Raw genomic sequence first — 21,274 nt, 5'->3', positions numbered from 1 at the left:
TAAAAACCAAACTACCTATGTGTTGTCAGAATGTAAACTTCACATTCTTCAGAACAGCAGAATTTTTTTATGTAATCAATGTGAAAAATGTAAATTTTCTTCTAGAGCTTGACAGTCGTATTTAGCATTGAATTCGGGTCTCGGCTCCTTATCAGAGATCAGTATTGAGTCTTTTAGCAGGTATACTTTAATTACGTAATTTATAGCAACAAAACGCCGCGCCGCCGCACGCGGTTCAATGTATCGTACTTTTGCTTGTTTCGTACAAATATTCGTTAAAGTGTATACAGAATACAAAGTGGAAATATTCGGTTCGTATTCGACTAGTTCGTGTAACTGCTTAAATCACAGTCGATCCATTTACACTATTCGTATTCGATTCAGTGGTGGAGCTGCGCTATTAATATCAGGTTCGATTTGGGGAAAGCGCTAATTCTCTAACCTCTACCTGCAAGCTTCTCTGTAAATCAGGCTTCGCTTATAGCTTTCGTGTTTGCGGTGAAGAAAACGCTGCGCTGTGCAGGGGGATAGTTATGGAGGAAAGAAAAAGGCTCGGTAACGGTCTCATTCAGATGAACACAAACTGTGGCGCATGAGGAAAGGGATGAAAAAATGACGCTAAAGAAAAGAGAGAGAGAAAGAGAAATAAAGAAAGAGAGAGAGAGAGTAGCCGTAGTTGAGGTCCAGGGGGACAAACTTTTCTTCAAAGCATTCTGACGTCACACACCAGAGGGGCATCTTTCGCATTTAGCCTCCATCGAAATGAGGCAGCTGTCCAAGATTCCGCGAGCCAAATGGCGAAGGAAAGGAATTACGAGGGGACACTTAATGGTTGTTGGTATCAACCACCTCTGGTTTTTCGAAAACCTACACTAACATCGCATAGTACACGGGCGTCTTTTACGTTTTGCCTCCATCGAAAGGCGTCATCCGCGGCTGGCGCCGGATCTAGGTCCCTCGGCTTAGCAGTCGAGCGCCCTGTCCACTGAGCCACCGCGGCAGGGACTTGTCCCAAGCTGCTCAGAAGTTAACAAGATGCACACACGACCTCGAAATATAAAAATATAAATAGTTTAGTAGGGCTAAGCAAATAAAAGGATACTAAGTAGTGGTCCACCATAGCAAGCGGAAATGGCCATCCTTGGGTAGCCTTGCCTTGCAACCGAGAGGTTGGATATGTAATCTGGAAAAAAAAAAAAATCAGAATATTAAGTATTAGTGTCCTTCACAGAAATTTATGCAATTTAAAGAACAAAAACCGGGACCACTTGCACAAAACTTATCTTGCATGGTTCTTAGGTCTGAGAATTTAGTTTCAGTTAAATGTTACGTTAATTGCGAATTAGTGAATTTCTCCTAAAGCACTTTGATGCGTCGTTTATGCTTGTTATTAAAAAAAAAAAACGTATAACGTTTCACTGTGACAATCTTTCGCACGCTCTTTTCGAGCGCACTGCATCTATCACGTTCGGTTTGTAACACTGGGAAGTCTGAGAAGGTATTTTACATGGCTTTAGATCAGTATGACAACGGGTCTGATCGCACAAGTTTTAAAGAAGCAAATTTAGTTTACACATTTCACTGTCAGTAAGTTGTTTGTAGGACACACACGTACAAGCTTTGAGCGAAAATTATACAACAGCAAAAATAGCAGATGCGCGGGAACGAAACGAAACAGTGTAAATAATGTGTAAATGATGTATCGTCGTGAAACTATAAAGATAACATACATATGTGGTGTATCGATTTATTGAAAATCGAGCGCAGCGAAGTAACACCTCCCGGATAGCTGGATAATTACTTTAACCTTATCAAACCCTTTCCGGTTAAAGTAAGTGCAACTAGCATTCTCGTTTGTATGTACACACGATTCCTAAGGTCTATTTTTATTTGATGTTTAGGAGTTGAGTGGACAGAAGAAATGTTTGTGAAGCGCTACAGGCGACAAAAGCCGACTGCTGATGAGAGCATGGGACTCGTGCTTCTCGATTTGTTCGTGGTGCATGAGACGAATGGTGTCGCCCTCATTCGCCCCTTTTCGACCTTTAAAAGAATCTTTTTGCTCAAGGCCTCAATGAATGTGTTCCTCTCCTAAGAGAACGTGGTCCGCCTGTCAGGCGACGTGCTCATATCGTATTGCACTATCTCCGGCACAGCATCATCAGCAACAACCACAAGACGCATCTTACGCTTATAGGTCCGCTAAGCTGAAAGCATTGTGCGACTCACCTCCTATGCTGTTGCCCCAGGCCAGGACTGTCATCCCGAGGAAGGCGTCGCTCAGCCCGATGACGATACCGAAAGTCTGCGAAAAGGCCACCGCATAGGTTGGTCAGGGCCTTCAACCAGAGTTCAGAGAAAACTCTGGAAAGCCAGAGGCCACCGTTCGCGATATGCAAACTGCGATTTGTCGAGCGGAAATTGAACTTGCAGAACGTCCTATTTGGTATACGCGCAACAGGAAGGGGGGGGGGGGGGGGACACTGTTTTGAAGAAAGAGGAATGTGTAGATGACACGTCCTCAACATGATGGCATGACTAAGAACTGTACTAATGTGGTCATCGTATTGTAACAGCATACTGTGCTTAATGTAGCGAGGATATTGTCAGAAAACGGAAGACGCCCCGCACGGTCTTTCGCATGTATTTACTCGCTAGTTTGCGAAAAGGTCGCTAGGGGCTTTGCGGCTCTGAACCGCCGTAGTGGCTCAGTTAATGTTAAGACGCTCGGCTACTGATCCGGAGTGCCCGGGTTCGAACCTGAGCACGGAGGCCGTGTTTCGATGGGGGCGTGTGCTCTGTGCGCCCCTGTGCTCTTGCGATGTCAGTGCACGTTTAAGATCGATGGTCGAAATTACTTCGAAGCCCTTAACTAATCTATTCCTCTCACTCTTTGATTTCGATCCCAACTTCCTCACTTCCCTTACAGCACAGTTCAGATGTCCACGAACATGTCTGATAGATACGGCGCCTTTTCTTTCTATACATCGATTATTATTTTTTTTTTTTTACTGCGGTTCTAGGTGGACATGCACAGCGAAGAATATAATGAGTATAGGCATGCAATTGAAGCCGTAAAAAAAAAAAAGGTCTCTTAGCAGCAAGTTTTGATTAACCACTTTTAGCAGATTGTTTCAGATTCTCGACGTACCTAAAAACAAAACTGGAGCATTATAAGTGCCATGCACCATCTCATATCCACGTATGTGAACACTGGCAACAAGAAATAAAAAAAAGTCCTCATCGTCAGCACGTGAGTGCATGGGCTAAGCAACGTAGCAGTCTCGCTCGCAATAGCTAGAGCTGCCGGAGGATAGGCGCAGCTGCAGTATGAAAAAGAAAGTTGGTTGGTTGGTTGGTTGGTTGGTTGGTTGGTTGGTTCATGGGAAGGGAAAGGCGCAGTATCTGTCACACTTGCTCTGTGGACACCTGAACCGCGCCGTAAGGGAAGGGATAAAGGTGGGAGTGAAAGTGGATAGAGAGAAAGGGGGGCCGTAGTGGAGGGCTACGGAGTAATTTCGACCACCTGGGGATCTTTAACGTGCGCTGACATCGCACAGCACACGGACGCCACTTCGTTTCGCCTCCATCGAAACGCAGCCGCCGAGGCCGGGATTCGATCCCGGGAACTCCGGCACAGTAGTCGGGCGTCTTACCACTGCACCACCCCGGCGGGGCAAAGAAAGTTGGCGAGATCTCTTTCTGGTTTATCTCTTTCCTCGTCAACTTAAAAGCTCACTTTTGCAATCTTTTTTTTTTTTCGGTCACAGCTATAGATAAGTTTCTTCAGAAATAATTTTATAATGTGGGACTACAGAAGACGAAAAGCACATTGTCTGTCACTCTTCTCGGTGGACATCTGAATCACGCGTAAGGGAAGGGAGGAAGATGGGAGTGAAAGAAGACATAAAAAGAGGTGCCTTCGCACACATCACTAACGTTGCACAGCACACGGACCCCTTTGCGTACCGCCTCCATCAAAACGCGGCTGCCGTGGTCGGGTTCGGACCCTGGTACTCCGATCGGAGCGCCTTAACTCGGTCATCAATTTTGATAAAACATTATTTGGCGTTTCTCCAACTCAATTTTTAGTGAGCTGGAGAAATTTCACAAATTAGTAAATTCCGGGAGAACATGGTACCGCTTGGTGCGGTGAAGCTTGTCTAAAAGCTAAATGTACAGCCTTTGTCAAAAGTGCAGAGTCCAGGGGTCTGCTTCTGAGCCATGTAGCGGCGCTGATTTAGCATTAGTTGAGGTCCTCGCCATTGGAGAGGGGAGGACAAAAACTCTTCTTACCATAAGGAGATTTGGAACACTGGAAATGCATTACAAGCCGCACGAAGTGGCTCAGAAGCAGATCACTTGGGCTCTACACTTTTGACAAGCCCGATCGCTTGGTTCCTGGAAATGCATACAGTCGATCCTGGACATATCCAACTCGAAAAGGATCGCCAAATAGTTCGATATATTGACAATTCAATATATAAATATGTTGACATGTGAGTGACATGTGAGTTTTTTGTAAACCCAGAAGCGTGCAAACGGCGGCCACTTTAGCGGCGCACTTCCTGCTGCGATGCACGTCCCGTCGGCATACTAGAGTTCACCGCTCGCAGCAAGTATAACTTCTCTCCAGGCACGTCGAACGTCACCTCGCGCCAGGCGTTGAAAAGTGGGGCTAGTTAGAGGCTAAGTATGCGCATCCAACCCAACTCCGCGCGCGAAAGATGACCGTGCGCCTCTATTAGGAGAAGCACTCCTTGCAGGGCCACGGCGCGCAGTTCAAAGTATCGAATGTTCTGCTGAACGGGAGTTTGCTATAGGCGCACAGCACTTCTTTTGCGTGGGGCTTTCAACGGGGTAATGTGAGAGTTCAATATACGCAATAATTCGATATATCCTGGACCGACCGTATATGCAACGGAATTAACGAACATTAAGAAGACTGGTGCATTACTTCAAAATCCACAAAAAAAAAAAAAAAAAAAAGATAAAATTTGGGAGCATTTACACATAGGTGACGCTGAACAGTTCAATACCTACCGCTATAGGTTCGAGGACAGAGCACGTGAAGGCACCGCCATTTAATGCACAAAGGAGACCTAATTCAACGATCACCTGGGTAAAGTATGGGAAGCAGGTTGCGTTCTGATCTCACTTCTGTGAAGCGAACTTTCGGTGCTATCAAGACGCTGCCAAAAACGCTTTCACAAAACCAGACAAAGAATTAACAAATGTCTGCTGAATTTAGTAAGCTTTGAAATCTGCTTGAATTCGCGTGACCTTGGAAGTGTTTCAAGAATGCTGCCTCATGGAAGTCTCTCTTTGACAATAGCAGTCTCATATACGACGACATTTAGAATCACGTGATTTAAAAATATCGATTGTTGCCAGGTAACTGTAGCCATACTAGTTTGGTTTGGTTTAGAGGGTTTAACGTTCCAAAGCGATTCAGGCTATGAGAGACGCCGTGGCTGACGGCTCCGATAATTTCCCCCACCTGAGGTTCTTTAACATGCACTGACATCGCACAGCACCCGGGCGCCTTGCTTTTCGCCTGTATCGAAAGCGATCACCGCGTCCGGGATTCAATCTCGCGTCCTTGGATTCAGCAGTCGACCGTTGTAACCCCTGAGCCACCACGGCGGGGCTGTAGCCGAGCCAGAACGGCTGGCTGTTAAGAAGTGCGACCATCATGGCTGCCAGCACAATTCTGTTAACATGGAAAGCGTACCTTGAGCAGCGAGAGCACCTCGTTGGCGAGCACGTAGATCCAGGCGACGGAGACGAAGAAGCCGACGTAGCCGAAGACCCAGTGGTAGCGCGGCGGCTCGTCGTACTTGGAGGTGGCGAACACCGCGATGGCCACGCAGGCGAACACGAGCAGCACGATCAGAACAATTGGCACGCCGCCCAAATTGTCGTCACCGCCTGACAGGAAGGACAGCCGAAAAAAGAAAAGCACAAGAAGAAACAATCAGTATTTACGCAATAGCACAGACGTTTCGTGGTTCATATTCTATAAAAATAGTTATTCCTGCGTAAACATCAGACTTGAAAGATAGAAAGCCACGACTCTTTCCTAGGCTATTGCCCAAGATCAAAGATCGCCTATCGTTTTCTTGAAATAAATTCTCTGGTTACTTCAACACAACAAAATGGTACAGAATTTTAGGTTAAGTGTGATAATGCGATAGCATGAACACGGCCGCAAAGGCCACAGGAGCTCCTCTCCAAATTGCACTCTACCCTACAGCGGCGGCAAGGCCGGCACTCGCACTAGCAAGCTGGAATCCACTCACGGAGCTCTCTTTCGTCGGCACCTAACATTCGGGCCACATAATGAGAGATGCTTCGAACCAGACCTCTGCGGTAGCTGTCACATTTCCGAAGAAATCGAGACTTACACTTCTTGGTGCAAGTCTCGATTCCGTCGGTAACACATCCCGCATGTAGTACATAGACCCGGCGTTACGGCTTTAGGAGATATGTTGTCGTGTGCGGAAGAAGTGCCATGGCCGTCAGACAACGTGGGGAAGACGCCCGCCCGCACACCAATTAGATGGGGCTGGTCCGGTTTCTACGTGCGTTCTGACTCGTGAATGCGAAGAGGAACGCATAAGAACGCACAAGCAAGAGCATAGAGGGTGTCCTAGGAGCGAGCGCTGGACGATGCCCTTACATGCTCGCCACCATTCCTCGTACTAAACTTATACAAATCTCATATATGAGAATTAATGAGATTTGTATGAGTTTAGTACGAGTTCAGTATGAGAATTTGTATGAGGTTATTGTGACTCATAGGGTTTTTTCTCTAGAGTTAATTGGCAGGAATAGAGCTTCGAGGAAAAATTGAGAGGAAATGAAAGTAAGCAATGTAGCGATGATTGGTGTCTGCACCATAAACGACGTACATACAGCGCTACTGATTGTGCTTTTTCATCAATGCTGGGTAGAGTTATACATTTAAGCAAAAAGTGTTAGTTCCACGACACACCGCTGAGTGACAAACCTTTCACCAAAGGGGAATTATCCGTAGAACCTTGCTTAAGGAGCACCATACCCTTATTACACCGTATAGTCGTCGGAGTAAAAACTACACCATATGTACAGCACCGAAAAAGAGAGTGCGAATAGCGCGGTTTGCCGGTCTCACCGGTGGCGACGAGCGTGATGAACACAGGGCTGAGCACGCAGTGCAAGCTGTTCAGCAGGCGGCACCAGTTGTGCTTGTCGTTCTCGTAGTCCACCACGGGTGTCGTCACCGTCAGGATGAAGTAAAGCGGAGCCTGTTAGGGTTGGGGAGTGAAGGAGGTGTATACAGTGCGGCGGCCGGGCATCGCGAAGAAGACATCCACATCACTGCGGAGGCAGACCTTAAAGCAGCTGACTACACGCTCGATCTCGTAGTCAATTTTTCGCCGCCGCTGTCGCGTCCAGCGAAACACGAAGACCAGTGTCATGCCTGTCACTGATCGACTTTCCTTATTTGATGAAACTACATTTTTTTTTTTTATAATGTCACTACAAAGGCCGGGCAATTATGTTTCTGCCATTGAGCTCTTCTCTGCCCGTGTGGACATAATTGCCTGTCTTCTTATGTTGATGCGCTAGCCTCGCGCACTGCGCATAAAATGAGGCAGATGCCCACAAGGGGGGAAAAAAAAACAGCTCAATGGCAGATACAATTTCCTGGCCTTTGTAGTGAAACTGTCATCGGCAAGAAGTTGAACTGTTGTGTATGTTCAGAAAAGAAAAAGGTAGACCTGCTTAATACGCATAGTACCACACGTTTCCCTTGTCAACAATCAACAGGTTACGTGTTGCATGCTCGTGCGCGTACCTTGATCAGCTCGACGGCCTTGGCGTGCCAGGGCTTAGAAGGCCACTCTTCCAGGTCTATGGGAAACACGTGAAGCCATAATTCGCGCAGAGGGGATAGCTGCGGCTTCGACTCGGCGGGTGGCTGCGGCTGTGGCTTCGGCTTTGGAGGCGGTAGCGGGGGCAACGGTACGGACAGCTCGGTCACAATGTCCGGGCTGGGCGACACCTCCATGCTTACGCTGGTGTCGTGGTTCGGGGTATCCGCGGAGAGGAACTGTGGGGACGGGGGTGCCAGCTCACCATCTGTCGCCAAGAGCGAATAATTGAATTAATCATTCTGTCACGAGACACTCACGTAATATATGAACTGAAACTAAAATCCCAGGCTTTATTAGACTGGCACAGGGGAGTTCGTAATACCGGTTTAGAAGCGCGGGCATATGGGTATTCCTTGCAGCTGTGTAAAAATACTTGAATGGCAGAAGTATACGGGAGTCTTGTATGCATGCGGCAGTCTCCCTTGAATAGATGGCATCGGTTTTGTAGTACATCGCAACCGGAGACTGCCACGTTTTCCTGTTGGTCAAAGAAAAAGCTATCCAAGCGGGTCACGCTTAGTGCGAGGGCTCTCTGATAAAAACTGCCAGGCCTTTCTTAGCTAGAGACATAGTGCAAAATTCACAGCTGTCAATCGCTATCACACTGTTGCACTACTGAATGCTCTCGGCAAGTATGGAAATACCTCACTCATTCTAGCTCGGACGTGTGACTGAAAGGGAATGTTCTAAAGAAACGGTCCGGACCGTAATGTTGCGAAGGAAAGGAGGGGAAGGTTGTTTTGATCGCCAAATCAGAGCACTTTAGCTTTAGTAGTTTCTTTAATGCGGAAGAATTTCTTGCTTCATGAATGGCGTGAGCAGAATACGTCACCGCGAGCTGCGGTCAGGATCATGTCCTTGCGAGAAAGAGAAGAATAAAAATGAGTGAATCACGTCCACGTCAGGACTAGAACTATAATACTTTCATGCCTGGCGCGCTAACCACTAGTCTGCGCCGACTTCGTGAGAAGAAGTCTATAATTATTCTAGTCTAGCGTAAGGACGCCAAGCGCCTTAAGGGAAAGTACAACTGCGGCGCTGGGGAGGAGGAGGAAAATGTCAACGGCGGCCGCACGCTCGCCAAGTATCTATCGCATCGTGGGCTCAGAGGTAATAAAAATAAATAAACTACGAAAACAAATACAAGCACCAAATACAGAAAATAACTTATTAAAAACAAGACGGGAAATAAAAACATAAATAATGCTCATTCAAAACGGTCGGCATCACTGGCTGCAGGCGGTCCTTTGACGAGCAAACGCCGCCTTGTTTTTTTATTTTAGTGGAATCCGAAAGTATAGGTAATATCCTTCCTATATCTTACGTCAGCTCTGTACATAACCGCGAAGTGCCATCTGAAACAACTAAAGGCGTGATAATCGCTCGAAGGCGTTAAGCTTTTTCGGTAAACCACTAAACGGCAACCGAACGAAGAGGTATTACTTAGTGATACGTCGTGCGACATCAACGCCATCGCCTGTCTTCGCCGCTGGTGCACACCTGCACGTAGCGATGGGATTCGGCGACAGAGCGGCGTGTGTCCAGTGTTGCTCATACCGCCGCCTGGTCGTTCATTCAAGGCAAGTGTAATTATTCCACTAATCTGTTTTTAAAACTAAGCAGCATGCAGCGCGACACAAGCACTAATGAAAGTTTTGGTAAATCATCGCGTCTATAGGGGACACAGCGCTATCGAACTAATTATTAGTTTCGCATCCCTTCCTTTTGATTCCTTTCCCGCTCCTTCCGATAACAATTATCAAGACACGCGTCTCTTGTCCCTTAGAGTCCTGCAAAGCTTTCACTTAACTATCTCGACGCGCTCATAATCACGGCTGAGATGAAGTGAGTGTATGCAAATTCTTCGCTTAAAAACCGGACTAGGAAAGCAAACATCGCTCGCAAAAAACTCAGAACGGAAGTTACGTGCCCCTGAGACCTTCTGCAATTGGCTGTCACGCGAGCTGCTTCCGAACGACAGGCGAAATTTTCTAGAAACCCAAAACATGAGCAACGCGACAAGCGGCACTGTCTTGGCGACCCTCAGACCATGCAACGCGCAACGCCGTTGTGTGGTGTGTCGTTGTTGCCTCACGCGGTTAGCGCTTTAACTACGTTCCTTTTGTGCGTTTACTGAGCTTAATCTAACCAAAATGAACGACGTGGCATAAATGAAATTACAGCCACTACGCAGGGGTTGCAGAAGCCTTTGAATGTGCGCCTGCCAGCGTGACAATAAATTACGTTTATCGGAGTCTCACATGCTCGCGCGTATTGAATCCCGCCTCTCAAGGTCCGTTCGGGCTGTTTGTTTCTCAGTCGAGCTAGCCCCATTTTTTCACGAGTCCTGTCACGGCCACTGGACTTATCAACCATCGCGTCTCTTACTCCTCCCCCTTCCCCCCTCCCCCCTCTCTCGCTCTCTCTCTTGCCAAGCAGGTACGGGTATATCCTCGACACGTGCGCAAAGGTGTTGACTCGACGCAGATACGGTAAACCAGCGAGACGAGCGAGCAGTTTGCCGCGGAAACCCCAGTCTCTGCAGCTTTCCTAATAGTTCTGTTCACCGCTGTCGAAGCTTATTGTACCACGAAGACACAGAGGAAAGACAAAGAAGCAATGCGCTGCACAGCGCTAGCAAACTGGGCGCAAGAGATCCGTCTTCTGTTCTAATTTATCTGGGTCATTCTTATCACACTGGAGATGATCGATGCAGTTATGTACAGTCTTGTTCTAAAGTCGTACAGATAACAGTGTTGTTGAACTGTGCGTGGAACACCAAGGGCTCTCGTGACGTTCTAAAGCTCCAGTGGGGAAGGCAAAAGGTATCTCCTCATTCACCAAAAAAAAAAAACGTAAGGGTTATATGTGAGCCGTAAGCACCTCATTGCATGACTCAGCAACAAACTCCGTGGCCTAGAGACTTTTGACCAAGGCTGTAATTACGCCCCTCACGTTCGCTTCCAAGCTTGAACGGGAACACATCGCAGCGAAATCAACAATCTCCGCATCTGTCGTCACAGTCTGCCATGTTGGATATGATAAGAGAGGATTTAAAGTAGATCCGGAGCTATTTTCATGGGCCTCACTTAACGAGCCGGTAAAGTGTCGGAGAAGATATCATTTGAGTACAAGATTGGTTTCTAAAGAAACGTTAAAGTAAAGTGAACGAAGCAAGAAAACAAGCGTAAGGTCCGTTTGCGAATGGGGAGTTATACCTGCAGCCCGCACATCAGTGCGTTGCAGAACGGATTCATAGGTTATGCGCAAGCTTTCGGCCTCCTAAGCGCTGCACGGAATTGGCGACGTGGTGTACAAACAAGCGGGAGGCAAACAACGTGACTACAACGTCGGAAATAGCGTACTCGCGCAGGAACGACAGCGCAGTACTAGGCTGGCTGGTTTACGGTCTTGAGATCGCAGGATTTCCCACTTACTCGTGCACTACATGGGCACAGGCGCAATTCATGTGCAAGACATGACGCGTGTTTCGAACCATAAAACCCGGGAAAAGCACGAAATCTTTTTTTTACGAGCCGGATGTATCTTCGCGTTGCAAGACTGACATATCGTGAGAAGAAATTACCACTGTGCTCCCGACCGACTAGCAAGAAAGCTATAGTTGTTTGGCAACTACTCCGGATATGGTATTGACAAGGCTCATACACTGTGAACACAAATAAGCCTAAAAAGGAGTAAAAAGGGAGTAGCATGCCCTCTAGCGCACTTCCTTCTAGAGGCACGGTTTTCTCTTCAAACTGTCAGGTAGATTTTCACCGCCAACCATACAGAATGATATGCTTTGGCAACAGAAGCATATTTTCTTTCTAAATAATATTTATTTGATGTAATTAGCAATAAAAGGAAGCAGTAAATCGCTGCACCAGAAGTTTAGACGTTATCAATAACAGGATAGAGAAAGCCTCATTCAAAACCTTCGTAATTGCTAGAACTTCGCATATTTTCAAGTGATAATTGGCTTCCATATTTGAAGTGATGAAAATCTGCCACAGGGCTCGATCAGCATGCCCTTACTTTAATAGGAAGTGTGCTATAGGACAAGATACTCCCATTTTACACTGTTATAGGATTATTTCTATTTAGAGTGTAGGTGTTCAAGGCGGTAAACTTGGATGCAGAGGGCGACTTGTGTGCAGCTCGAACACGGGAGTACTATTTCCCACGATGCACATTTGAGATTTTCTAAGTCGAAATAAAAAAAATGGTGCAGCTCCAGTTCTTTAGAACATTTCCTGTTTGCTGCCCCCTGACCTGCCTTTCCTATTTTTAACCTTTCCTTGCTCGGATGGCATAACGTGCTGGTATCCTGACCAAGATGTGTAGTGAACATTTATTAAAAAATAATTTATTATGTCAGAAAACCAAGTAGCTCAGCAGTTAACCCTCTTAAAGAACATTTATTCTATCTTAAGATGAACTGGTTCGCTGCGCAATGCCCGACTGAAAGAGAGTAATGCAAACGGTGAAACGGTCAAGCTTAGAAAGAAACACGACAGCTAGCAACTATGCAGGAACTAGTGATTATCCAGTGTTTTACGGGAATTCCTAAATTTGCCGTTAATTTAAGACAAACAGATGTTTTCACTGCTGCTTGAATATGGCTGCGCTGAGATTGTTGTTTAGTATTTATCTTAAGTGAAAAGGCGGTTAATCTGCGTACATTCCAGGTAATAACGTGGCGCCTGATGGCCACGATGCAACCCAAGCCTTTTCCACGACTGTCTAGGTTTGCACCTGAAAGTGTTGATGTCATTCTCCTTCAAGCACGTCCGCCTTCCTTCTACTCCAATGCCTATATGCCTCGGGCTCAAAACATTTTTACAGTCAACTAGGATGAATTCGAGTGGAGCAACGGACTCAGCCCATCCGCGGTTCCACTCCTCTTGTTAGTCCTATATATAGTCAGCGGCAAAAGCACGGCCTGGAGCAAATATCAACTCGATCGGCGTTTTTCCTGCACCCAGAAGATGGAGAAGGGATACTCACTTTGGACGCGGAAGCTGTCGCTCTTTGGGCGCCTGGCGGCGCGCTCGGCAGAGGCGACGGACGAGGCCCGGCTTCTCTTTCCGGCGCTGCCACTTCGTGTGCGTGAACGCACGCGGGCCTCACGTTCCCCCTCGCCCGCCGTGATGATGTAGATGGAGTTGCGCCGATGGTGGTGCAGGTTCACGCCCGACATGGTGCGGCGCCGAGGCCGGTGGGAGGTGCTCTCGCGGAAGCTGAACCCTGCGCACAAAAAACGACCCAAAGACAGGGTTCAGGATATGTGAGAACGTATATACTCGGCAACTACATATATATTACTCTAAAAATTCTTACATCCTTAATTGTGTAACGCTGTCACGTGGCTAGGACGCTCAACACTGCGCTATGGTGGAACGTATTTCGCTGTGCGAATGTGCTGTTTGGCGTCGAAAAGCGGGTGCTATTTTCTGTTTAAGTCAGCGCGCAGCCCTCATAGGGCCCAGAACATAGCTGCGCGGTTTGTGACGTTCAGACTCCACTTCTTAATTTTTTTTATATGCCCATCTTTTATTTTAAACAACAGAGTGCAGCCAACTGGAATACCTTGTTGGTTAACCGCTTTGTCTTACATCTGCATCGCTGTTTTACACGTAGGGTGATAGCCATGGAATACTCGACACCCTTTTTACACCTAAAAAGATGTTGCAATTTAAAGAGTATATAAGGTAATCAAGAAAGGAAGCAGGGTGTTGGAAGCAAGCAAAAAAGAATGTATGGCCAACTGATAACAGGTGTCACAACACGAATACGACAGCAAATGTATTCTGGGTATTAATATAGTACATCAGCGATATTCACCTGCTACGCTGGTCGACAAGTTTATTACCGGCGATAACAGCGTTGCAAAATCAGATGAACAGAGTAGTTCATTTTGTGCTACAAACATGACACGGAAGCGGTCATTATGCTTCCAAATCTGTCTTCAGTGAATCTAGATGATTGAGGAGTGCTGAAGCAGTAAGGCCGAAAGGCTGGCTGTCACAGAAGGATGAAATACTCCTTATCACTTCTCTGTTCTCCTGTCCTCTATCCCTGCTCACTTTGAGCGCTGTGATATAATCACGGAGCAAGACACGATGGCAATATAGATGCACAGTGGTGTCCCAAATAATAATAATAATAATAATAATAATAATAATAATAATAATAATAATAATAATAATAATAATAATAATAATAATAATAATAATAATAATAATAATAATAATAATAATAATAATAATAATAATAATAATATTAATAATAATAATAATAATAATAATAATAATAATAATAATAATAATAATAATAATAATAATAATAATTGGTTCACAGGAAAGGAAAGGCGCAGTATCTGTCTCACTTGTTTTGTGGTCACCTGAACCGCGCCGTAAAGGAAGGAAGAAAGGTGGGAGTTAAAGTGGAAAGTGAGGAAGAGGTGTCCCAAATGGTGAAATCGAATTCAGTAACCCATTCTTTGCTGGTGCTATTTTCAGCAGATTGTGAGCATCCAATTCTTCGATAAACAGATAGATAGATAGATGGATTTATTGAAAGGAAAAGGCAGAGAGGTCGGCCGGAATAATTCAAATCTGGCCTGCTACTCTGCACTGAGGAAGGGGAAGGAGAGAAGAAAGAAGATCGTGACGGGTGACGATGTGGGTGAAGGCATATGAAGAGGAGAAAGAAGACACCCCAGGACGTTGTCGCAGGCTGTTCGCAAGAAAGCGCCTTTGCTCCTTGACGATCGGCTAAGTATTGGGTTGCTGGTCCCGGTTTTGTCTTTCCCCTGTGCTTCTTTTGTTCTCTGTTGACTAATGCACGCGGTGACATTGTCAATTTAAGGTAATGTCGATGCAGTCCCCCTGCCAAGGGCGCTCCCCTTGGTCGGCTTCCCTCCTGACCGATGATCTGCCCTTGGAAGCTTTTCAGAGCTCCGGTGTCCGCAACATCCCTGTGGCACTCGTACCTAAGGATGGGGGCACCATTAAAATGAACAACCCAGGAGCTGTTCGAGCTGCCCTTCAGGAAATCACTTCCTTCTACGAAGGAATAGCCGAGGTGCGCCAATTTGGTTCCGGCGGGATTCTTTGCCGTTCGCCAAAACTATCATGCATAAAGGACCTGCTAAAATGCTCCACTTTCGCCTCTCATCAGGTAAGCAGTTTTATCCCTTCACACCTGGCTTGCACAAGAGGTCTAGTCCGAGGTGTAGATTCCTCATTAAGTCCACAAGAAACCCTTGACCTTCTTTCCGCGGCAGGCGTTGTTGCGGTCTATCGCTGTAGCCGGGAGGTAAATAATGTTCGTGTGCCGACAGAATCGGTTATTGCTACATTTGCAGGCACAGTCTGTCTATCGGAGGTTAAAGCGTGGCCTTTAATATTCAGAGTAGATCACCTATCATCAAAGCCTCTGCAGTGCAACAACTGTTGGCGTTATGGCCATACTGCAGGCGGTTGCAAATCCACTTTGCGGTGTTGCAAATGCGGTGAAGCACATAAAACACACTTATGCTCTGATCAAATTATCAAATGTTGTCTTTGCGGCGGACTTCACTCAGCAAATTCTTTGGAATGTCCCTCTAGAGCGCATGAAATGAAAATTCTGGAGATTATTGACCGCAAACGTTGTTCGAGGCGTGAGGCAATTCAGGAAATTAGACAGAGCTCATGGGTATGCAGGTGTGTCGGCCCGTTCAGGAGCACCATTAGATTCCACGATGTCTAAAACCATAATAACTGCTATGGAAGCAACCATGACCAAAATGGTGGATAGGATTGTGACAATAGTCACAGGATGCATATCCAATGTTCTAGCAGCTCAAAATTCTCAGACTGTGCAAACTGCTATGGTTTCTCCTACGGCACCTGGACATTCACTATCAGTGCAGCACTCATTAGCTGCAATGTCTTGTTCGCAAAATGAGTCTCTTTCCCCATCACCTATGCAAAATACCAACAAGTCAGACGAGGCTCATGATGCAGATATGGAAGAGACAGATACGCTAATTCTAAAACGCAGTGGATCCCCGTTGTCAAACCCGTCATCACCTCGCCCACAAGCAAAATCAAAAAAGCAACAGCTAGGCTCTAAACCAAAGGAAAACATTTTGGGGCAGGCTGTTGCTGCTGCCCGGATTACATAACCATAAGAAAGTTAAAAGTTCTTCAGTGGAACTGTAGATCTCTTCTTTCAGCTACTACAGATTTAGTTTATCTTTCTTTAAAACATAATCCAATAATAATCGTTTTACAAGAAACTTGGCTTACAACTGAAAAACATTTTCACTTACAAAATTATCGATCATTCCGACAAGATCGCCAGTCAAGAGGTGGTGGGTTACTAATTCTAGTTTCTTCAAAATTTTGTCATAGGGCTAAGATTTCTTTTCAATATTCTAGTTTAGATTCAGAATTATTGGCTCTAGATTTTGAAATTCCAGGGTTCAGTCCGTTTACATTAGCGAATGTTTAATTCCCTCATGGTGTTCAGGACACCAGATCTCTAGACCACCTACTAGTTAAATGTCAAAATTCGGTTATTTTGGCTGGAGATTTTAATTCGCACCATGTATCGTGGGGTTACAAGACGGATCCCTGCGGCAAGCGTCTGTGGGATTGGCTTTCAGACAATAACCTTCACTGCATGAATTCTGGCTTACCAACTTTTGTACGTGCTCACAGTCAATCTGTGATAGATTTAACTTTTTCCAGCACTAGTGTTTCTATACTAAATTGGTCGACAATTGATGGTGGCACCTCTAGCGACCATATACCTATTGTTTTTGAGGTTAACTGCCGCTTAACTCTGCCGACATCTCAGTTGAGATCATACGTAAATTATAACCAGTTTCACTCATTTTTGATTTCGTCTCTTGAGTCAGTGGTTGAGTCTACGGAAGAGTTAAAATCGCAAACATTATGCCAGGCTATTGCATCCTGTCGTAAGAAGTGTGAATTCTTAGTACGTGCATCTAAAGGCAATGCATCAACAAAATGGTGGAATGCAGATTGTTCGCGCGATTATAGAAGAAGAAAGGCTGCATGGAAGAAGCTCCTTCACAACCAGTGCCCCAAAAATTGGCATGATTATAAATTTTTTGCAGCTGCATTTAAACGCACAGTCGCACAAGCGAAAGATAATTATGATAATGAGTATTTCAATTACCTTTAACAATCTAATAACCGACGTGCACTTTTCAGGTTTTTAAAATCGCGGAAAAAGATTCCTGTCAGAAAATTTACCCTCATGTGCTTCGACTCTTAAAGAAGCTCTTAGAACAGTAGAAAACATCGCTAAAGGTTTAGAAAAGCGTTTTTTGTCAACACTTCCCAAATACCCTATGTTTGTAGGCCCAGTATATACGGTTAAGGATGTCCCTAAAATTACCTTTTCTCAGCTTTCTTCGATTGTAATGACGTTGCCAACTGCTGCGCCTGGCCCTGGCGGAGTAACGTCAAAAATGTTAAAAATCCTCTTTGAAGTGTCTCCAAATTCCTTGTTAGAATTGGTAAATTACTCAATTATTCATTCTTGGATACCTGGTGACTGGAAACTAGCCAAAGTGATTCCTTTACGGAAACACAATGGTGGTGGCTATACTTTGGAAAATATCAGACCAATATCTTTAACATCAAACTTGGTAAAATTAATTGAAAGGGTCGTACTCAAACGGGTTACCGAGTTTGTCGAACAAAAACATATTCTTAGTCCCTGTCAACTCGGATTTCGAGCAAAATTTTCAATATGGAATGCACATACCGGCCTTGAGAGTCAAATTCTTCTTGCGCGGCGCAAAAAAATGCATGCTGCATTGGTGACTAGCTATAGAGAAGGCTTATGATAGTGTAGAGCCCCGAATTTTATTGCACAGATTAGAATCGCTATGTTTTCCACAATACTTAACTGATTGGATATCTACATTCCTACAAAACAGACAATTTTACTGTTCATTGAATGGAGTGCATTCTGGCAAATATCAACAAACCAGAGGTGTCCCTCAAGGGGCAGTTCTCTCGCCCGTGCTTTTTAACATTTTACTGAGTTCAATTCCCACTCATCAGGAGGTTCGCACGTATGTCTATGCGGATGACATCGCATTCTTTACGGCTGCACCTGACATTCAATCCCTCAACAGGCGCCTGCAATCGTACCTAACCTCCCTTCAAAATTGGTTAGGTGACTTAAGATTTAAATTAAATGTTAAAAAGTACGCGTTCCTTGTTTTCCAAATTCAGGATCCGGTAACTTTTGCTCTAACATTTAAGCAGGAAATGATTCCTCAAGTTAAGTCTTTGAAATATCTAGGGGCGATTTACAATGACCATCTGGCATGGAGGGATCACATTGAACATGTTGCAGCGAAGGGGGCACGTGCTGTGGGTATGTTGCGCAGATTAAGCAATCCAAGGTCTGGGATGCGGCGAGACGCACTTTTAATGATTTATGTTATGTATGTCCGCCCAATTATAGAATTTGGATCTGTGTTGTTTTCTGGTTCACCTGCTTACAAAATTCGTCCGCTTGTTCTTTTAGAGCGGGAAGCGCTTAGATTATGCTTTGGGCTCCCCAAATTCGTGGCTAATAATGTATTATACCTTGAAGCCCGAATACCACCGTTGTTAACTAGATTACAATTCTTGACTGTCCAGACGTATCTGAAAATATATGAATCACAATTCCACCGCTCCATATCAATTTTTTGTTGCGAGCCAGACTCCTTTTTTGGAGTCGGATGGCCTCGGTTTCATACCCCGCAGGTAATTCTAGTGCAAAATCTGTTACAACCTTTGCACGTAGTCCTTTCTAACATCCTTCCAACAAAAGTAAGTGCACCGTCGGTTCAAATTATCTATGATGACATTTTCCCAAATAATGCAAAACACTTAGCACCTCACATTTTAAATGGATTATTAGAAGATCATTTACAAAGTCCTCCCGTTAGCATAACGATAGCAACGGATGCTTGTCAATTTAATGAAAAAGCCGGCGTTGGAATATACTGTCCGCTTTTAGACTGGGCTTTTTCAGTCCGTCTTCCGGGTTTTACTCCAATTTTCCAGGCGGAGTTGCTGGCGGTGGTGCTTGCTCTGCGCAAACTAGACCCACCATACTCAACAGTGGCTGTAATTACACTCTTATTCTTTGTGCTTGTCGCTTTCTTCGAATATGGACTCGCCAATTTTAAACACCTTTCTTTCATTGCTCCCCTCACATTTGAGCCTCATACATATAGTGTGGGTACCAGGACACAGCAATGTGACAGCCAATGAGGTTGCAGACAGACTAGCCAAAGATTCTCTGAACGGCCCTGTATTGCCAATCCTCCCGGCAACAGCGTACATAACAGCAGCACGATTTCGGCGGCGTGCCTTATTAAGCACGCAGTCTGGATATATTTTATCCTCGGATGACTACCTGCACCTCAAGTATTCCTGGAATAGGAAATCATGTCAATCAAGGCAGACTGAGGTCTCTCTAACCAGGCTACGCTGTCGTATTCCGCCCCTAAATTTCTATATGCACAGGTCTGGTTTGGCGCTTTCTCCTGTCTGCGCATTCTGCGGGGAACCGGAAACAATAGACCATTTCTTGATATTTTGCCGCCGTTTTACCATGATGAGAAAGCGGTACTTGGAGAAGCCGTTACAACAGCTGGGTCTTAATTTGAGCAGCCAAATTTTATTATCGCTCGGTGCCACCATGCTTGGGTACAGCCACAGGTATGTTTTCAACGCCATTCAAAACTTCTTAATAGAAACAAAACGTCTACCTGGCTAACATGCTTTTAAGTTTTAATCTGTAAATATAAATCTTACTATCCTCCTACTGCGTGCGTTAGTATTTACTCTTATATATTTTGGTTTATCATATTTACATTTCCTTTTCTATTCCCTAGCATTTTTTTTTATTTTTCCGATGAAGTTATACATCTCAAAATCTAATATCTCTGCACCCCAATTCTTGGCCGATCCCCCTGTGTGGGTATGTGCCATCACATTAGAGGAGAACAACAACAACTTATCTACAGGCACAGTGGCTTGCTTTACAGGCGCGAAACAGAACAGGTAAGGTGCGTATGGGCTTTGAGCACGAGCATATTTAAGATTAAAAACAAAATGCTAAAGCTAAAATTAACAAAAAAAAAAATAGAAACGCTGTCCACGTTATTTTGCACTATCCACATGCTGTTACGGCGCTACTCAGTTTTTTCTATGCATGACTCCCTCGAGTAAAGAGGAAAGTACGGCTTCCCTACAGTTGAGGTGGATGAGGCGCGTATCTTCGCGAGCGAAGAAAAAAAAAAAAAAAAAAAAACAAATGCGTGCCTTCGTTGACATAAGTTCGAATAACTCCCGAAGAAGGGGTCAACGGCCGCACGCTTCTGTGAACTTCCGGCTCACACAGTCGCTCACTATTGTTAGCGCTAAATGGCGAGTTGTAAACATAGGACAATGAAGTGAAAAGGAATTTTCCTCCACTTTGGTTGCCGCACACAACCGAACCACGATACTCACGGTTAGAGACCAACAGGGTCCCCATTGTGATAACATGAAACAACAAGCCCTCCAAGGGAAAGTGGACTTTTTATTTCGGAGAGCAGAGATAGTAGACAAAGGGCTCCTTTTTCTTTTAGTAAAGAGGTGGATGTGGTTCGATACGTTTGGAAAACTTACGAGGCATCCGGGACAGCTAATGTATCGGCACCAGAGTTTCGTATACCTTCGATTCTCTGCACCTTAATTAGAACTATTCGCGTGCGTAACCGCAAGCCACGATCAGTCTGCGATAAACCAATCAAGAAAAGAGAGAGAACGATTTTACTGTCGTTGGGAACCGAGGGCTTATACGAATTGCGACTTCCTCAGGAGCAATGAATATTACCATGCCCATCTCCATCTCCACACTCGGACATATCACTCCTTCCACTCTTTCAATCTCAAGAAGCTCAATAGAGAGAGAAATTCCCTGTACCGGAATGTAATCGTAGCGGTCAATGCGTATCTTCATATCTTCGAGCAATGCTACTGCACTATTAATAGTTTTATCCTTAATGATAGCATAAAAATGCAAGAATTAGGTCTGGAAACGATGAAGTGGGTCTACTGTCTGGTGGTGAGCGGAAGGAAACATCGTGGATTTAAAAACTGGGAACGAAAGAGGCACGGAAGGAAGCGTTGAATATGCACGCTGTGATCAAGAATAATTGCATAGGAAACGTCGCTATAGTAAAGGTAACAAGGGCATAGGTGCTTTAATGTCTGAGTATCATTCTGGTTATAATATTATAAGAAAAGTACAATAAGCACATAAAGTAGAGATTA

At 45.1% G+C, this 21,274-nt stretch overlaps 1 protein-coding gene across 2 annotated transcripts in view; it reads right to left on the bottom strand.

Moving 5' to 3' along the window:
• Positions 1 to 21,274, bottom strand: part of LOC146197404 (mitochondrial sodium/calcium exchanger protein-like) — a 113,043-nt gene that overhangs the window by 4,905 nt on the left and 86,864 nt on the right. For both annotated transcript variants that reach the window (XM_084599213.1, XM_084599212.1), the window contains exons 9-14: positions 12,930 to 13,169; positions 7,844 to 8,127; positions 7,157 to 7,289; positions 5,735 to 5,931; positions 2,230 to 2,305; positions 1,103 to 1,183 (exon numbers count right to left, since the gene is read on the bottom strand). In XM_084599213.1, coding sequence (XP_084455339.1) covers positions 1,103 to 1,183; positions 2,230 to 2,305; positions 5,735 to 5,931; positions 7,157 to 7,289; positions 7,844 to 8,127; positions 12,930 to 13,169 — 1,011 coding nt within the window. The remainder of the gene's footprint in view (positions 1 to 1,102; positions 1,184 to 2,229; positions 2,306 to 5,734; positions 5,932 to 7,156; positions 7,290 to 7,843; positions 8,128 to 12,929; positions 13,170 to 21,274) is intronic.

The sequence above is a fragment of the Amblyomma maculatum genome, chromosome 3, assembly GCF_055883805.1.
Source record: "Amblyomma maculatum isolate TAMU_Amacu chromosome 3, ASM5588380v1, whole genome shotgun sequence".
Lineage (NCBI taxonomy): Eukaryota > Metazoa > Arthropoda > Arachnida > Ixodida > Ixodidae > Amblyomma > Amblyomma maculatum.
This window is presented reverse-complemented; position numbering and strand designations above follow the sequence as displayed.